This window comes from Cibotium barometz, chromosome 34 (genome assembly GCF_041138505.1).
Source record: "Cibotium barometz isolate CiBa-2024 chromosome 34, ASM4113850v1, whole genome shotgun sequence".
NCBI lineage: Eukaryota > Viridiplantae > Streptophyta > Polypodiopsida > Cyatheales > Cibotiaceae > Cibotium > Cibotium barometz.
This window is the reverse complement of record NC_141079.1, coordinates 39839384-39843624: the sequence shown is the minus strand read 5'-3', so window position 1 is coordinate 39843624 and position 4241 is coordinate 39839384. Positions and strand designations below refer to the sequence as shown.

The window sequence follows — 4241 nt, the reverse complement described above, 5'->3', positions numbered from 1 at the left end:
ACCGATCATTGCCTTCATCCGCCCTTCTGTCCCCGACTCTCCCCTTCCCTCAGTTGCCTGTCCGGCCCTCCTTACAATTAGTTATAGTGGGTAGTTCTGATTACGGATCTGCTTTTATTCCGAATCGCACAAACGAAGGATCCCTGATATTTACCTTGTGTTTTTATCCCAAATTCATTCTAGTTAAGACAATAATTGCAGATCGATGTTTTCCAGCAAATTAAACATAGAATTGGTATTGCAAACTCCAACCGTGAAGCTTTCCCTGTACCTCCTCGTCCGCAGGATTTGCTGAGGATCATATTGCTTTCTCTTCCCGCACTTTCTTCAAATTAAGCTAAAAAAGAGTTTAAACCAAATCTAGGTTGTAATGAGTGCAGGATGTAGAACCACAGTTCAGAATACAGCTTTTTGTCTCATTCCATTCCTACTGGCACACATGAATTCTACCCGGGTATACTCACCCCATGTTATTCACCTACACATATCCGAGTACAACAAGGGAGTACTACCTTTTGAAATATTCGCCACTTTGTAGGCAGTGGACAAGTTGTGGGACTAACCCAACAATTAAGTTACTCTGCCTATTGGAGCGAACACAATGCATAGTTTTGGTAGAAGTAAGCGTCGCAAGTTGAATGGCAATCTTTGATATCCATAGCAACCATCGTCCAGAATCCAAAACGTGAACTTGAAAGCCAAGCATTGCACACTGTTGTCGTTGCAAGATTCACGAATAAAAGGGTGAAAATAAACGCAAAGACAATCGAACAATGACAGTCTATATGGTGTACAAATGGCAGCCTACACGTGAACACACCCTTCATATGAGGTGTCCAAAACAGCATTTCCAGATGAACAACACTTGAACCAAACACGAGATTACTTTCACCATTTCCTTACATGCAATAGAATTGAATGAAAAAACGTAAAATGAAAGAAACTGGAAAATGACCAAATTCAGGTGAGCCAACACTTTGCAAAATACAATTACTGCAGGCGCCTGTGTAGTACTAGGACATTATGTACGGCTTCCATCATATCTAGATTCTCTGCACCCTTTTATAAGAAAGAGAGACTTACGAGAACGTCCCGCTACAACAGACGAAACGACGGCTTTTCTACACTAGGCGCAAAAAAAAAAAAAAAAACAAGGAAACCTTGAAGAGGGAAAAAAGTGTAGTGATAAGGCTCCACGCAACGCTGCACTTGACAAGCACGACAATTTTCACTTCTAATTCCTGTTAGAATCACGATAGCTTGCCTGAGATTCGTCTCTGATCTTAAGCTGGAGCTTCTTCCTCCACGATGGAGATACATTAGACCGGGAGTTTTACTGGATTTAGGGTACAATATGCTTGCTCACGGGGGACGGAACTGTTACACCTTCTACTCGTTACATATTACAAATTTCAATGCCTGCCAAATTCCAATTTGTACCCTTATACAATTCATATCTAGCACTAGTCGTACTACGTTATATTCTCTCCCGCATTGATATCCCAATTATTATTATCGCCATTATATTCTCTTTGATCTTACACATTGATATCCCAATTATTATTATCGCCATTATATTCTCTTTGATCTCACACATCCATATCCCAATTATTTATATATAGGCTTGCTACCAGGCACTTATCTCAACTAGCTAGCTAGGCGCACACTTGGGCTATACCCTATCATCATATACTAATCATGCAGTTCCACAATGCAGTCGTGAAACAATTGCACAATCGCACTATTATATTAGCTACACTACAGTACTAATTTGGTTTCTAATATGAGTAGAAATCTATTGTGCATGGACGGGAAGTGACAAATATCTCTAGAGGCAATATCGTCGACGTACTTGAAGGCCATGGTAGAATATCTTCATAAAAACTGCAGCGTTAGATTGTCTCTTGTTGATTTATGATGGTTACGATGATGATGATACTGATAATTAACCATGGGATATCAACGCAGTACACTATTATTGATGTTGAGGGTAACTCTAAGGCCTCATTAATATCAAAGAGGAAACGAGGCCACGTGATGGTGGACAAGCACATCATGAGAGAAAGGATTCGGCGAGAGGACATGACTAACAAATTCGCAACACTCGAGTCCCTGTTGCCATGCAGATCGATTAAAGTAAGTAGAGTAATTATCAGGCATTTAATCAAGATGGGTTTATTCGAGCAGTAATCAGGCTTTTGCTGTCTCCATACAATTTCTGTGTATGCGTAAACAAGTAGCTGTGGTGTGCGCATTGAACCTGTCATGATAATCAATTTGATTTTTTTCTTACTGATGGTAATCAGTGGATCATTGTTTTGTGTACTCATTGAAGCGTGAAAGAACGGAAGTAGTGAATGATGCGATCGAGTTTGTGCTGGAGATGCAAGAGAAACTCAAACAGCTGCAACGACTACATGCTGCTGATCAGACTCGTAGACATAGTTCGACAAGTATGCTGCAGCTACAGCCCATTATGATCGATTGTCCAGTCGATGAAGCTTCAGAAATCACTAGCTATGGAATGACTAGTCAAGTTCACTGCAATAATACAAACAATATAATTATCCATGCTAGTGACCCCAAAAGCATTACTATTCCTCTTGCCTGCACATTATCCACGCATCTGCAGGATTTACCGAGCCCTAATCATGTCAAAAGTGGCAGCAAAGTAGCAGGCCAATTAAGCTGGTATGATAAGAACATAATTAAGGTCATTGTTCCAACCCATCAGATTTCGGATGGGATTATGATACAGATATCTTGCCCCATTCCGACATCACGGTTCCTCATCAATGTCATGACAGCAATCGACCAGCTTCGCCTACATGTCGTACATCTCAATTACTGCACAACAGCTTCGGAGCTACTTTGCATAATCGTAGCCAAGGTGATATGTATTGTACGAATCATTTATAAAGCAATAGCGATTTTGGTCCTCTTAATAGCTGGCACTTCCTCTTTCCTTTGAATATTCTGATAATCAAATACGTTATGTATGTGTACGCAGGTCCTACCAAGCCATGATTCTGCTACGAACATCACTGAGAGTCACATCATCTGCAGCCTAAAATGCGCTTTGGGACATAATAAAAACTACTGACCTCTCAACTAGATTACGGTGCTATGCACCGACTACTTATATATAGTCTCCCCTCATGAGTCAGAAGCTTAATATCTCAACGTAATGGATTGGTGTTATGGATGTCGCCGGCTTCCCTCCTACTTGACCTTGCAGGATATATATATATAGGTGCATGCTTTTGCAACAGTCGTTTACTGTTTTTATGAGTCTCCCCCTGCCTTACTGGTCCCAATCGCAAACATTATGTGTAAGTATGCCTTCTACACACCTATGTGTCTTCTCAATATAAATCTCCTTTTGCTCCAAACTACCACATGGCATACAACAAAAGAACGCATTGCAGGCCCCAATCTGTTGTGGATATGAGTTCTCAAAAGGCCAATTTAAGGTCCTGAGGAGTCTCATTTTCCTTTTTATATGTCCAGGTGTAATACAGAGACACGCGGCGTAACTGTGAGGCTCCAACTCACGAAAGCAAGAATTACTGCAGATACAGTACATTGTAATCTAAAGATGATAAAAGGAACAATTCATCCAGACTTGTTGAAGCCTCAAAATCAGATTCAATATCCATAATATATGAAGATAATATATATATATATATATATATATATGCAAAAGCGTGAAGTCCTTTTAAAATAAACAAAAGAACCAACATCACTATTGGGAAGAGCTGCCGGAACCTCAATTTCAATCACATTCTTGTGGGGAGTCAATTCTACCATCGGCGAGGGCTTATCAAGTTCGCCTTTCTTGCAAAGGACTTCTACAACCTCTGAGAAGCTATCTCACTCTCACTCGCATCCCTGCTAGACCTTAATCGCCACCGCAAGGTTGAAAACCTCCTCTTTCTAATTTATAGGGGTTAAGAACTTGAATACTTCTGGAATTAATCTTTGCCACTAACAGTCATTCAAAATTTCCTATTAATCTTGTTAGCCTTGGTCCACTTCTGCATATTGAGAATTGATCACAGTTCATGGCTCCTTATGTTTGTAATAGTTTTATAGAGCTCTCACATTAACAACGGCACCTGCTAGTCTCCCACGGTGTTTTTCCTTGACGTGATTTCTCTCTAAAAACATGCAGTACTGCATATATCACAAAATGTATCCAAGGTAAGCATTTAATCGTTGTAAAGACTGAATGATTTCTT

General features: G+C 40.2%; 1 protein-coding gene across 1 annotated transcript; it reads left to right on the top strand.

The window, feature by feature from the left end:
• Nucleotides 1–1989: 1989 nt before the first annotated feature.
• LOC147619012 (uncharacterized) lies at nt 1990–3150 on the top strand. The gene is made up of 3 exons (XM_086774518.1): nt 1990–2136; nt 2336–2890; nt 3011–3150. Exons 1-3 carry the CDS (start codon nt 2038–2040, stop codon nt 3101–3103), a joined length of 747 nt encoding a protein of 248 aa, XP_086630644.1. The 5' UTR covers nt 1990–2037; the 3' UTR covers nt 3104–3150.
• The last annotated feature ends 1091 nt before the right edge of the window (nt 3151–4241 follow it).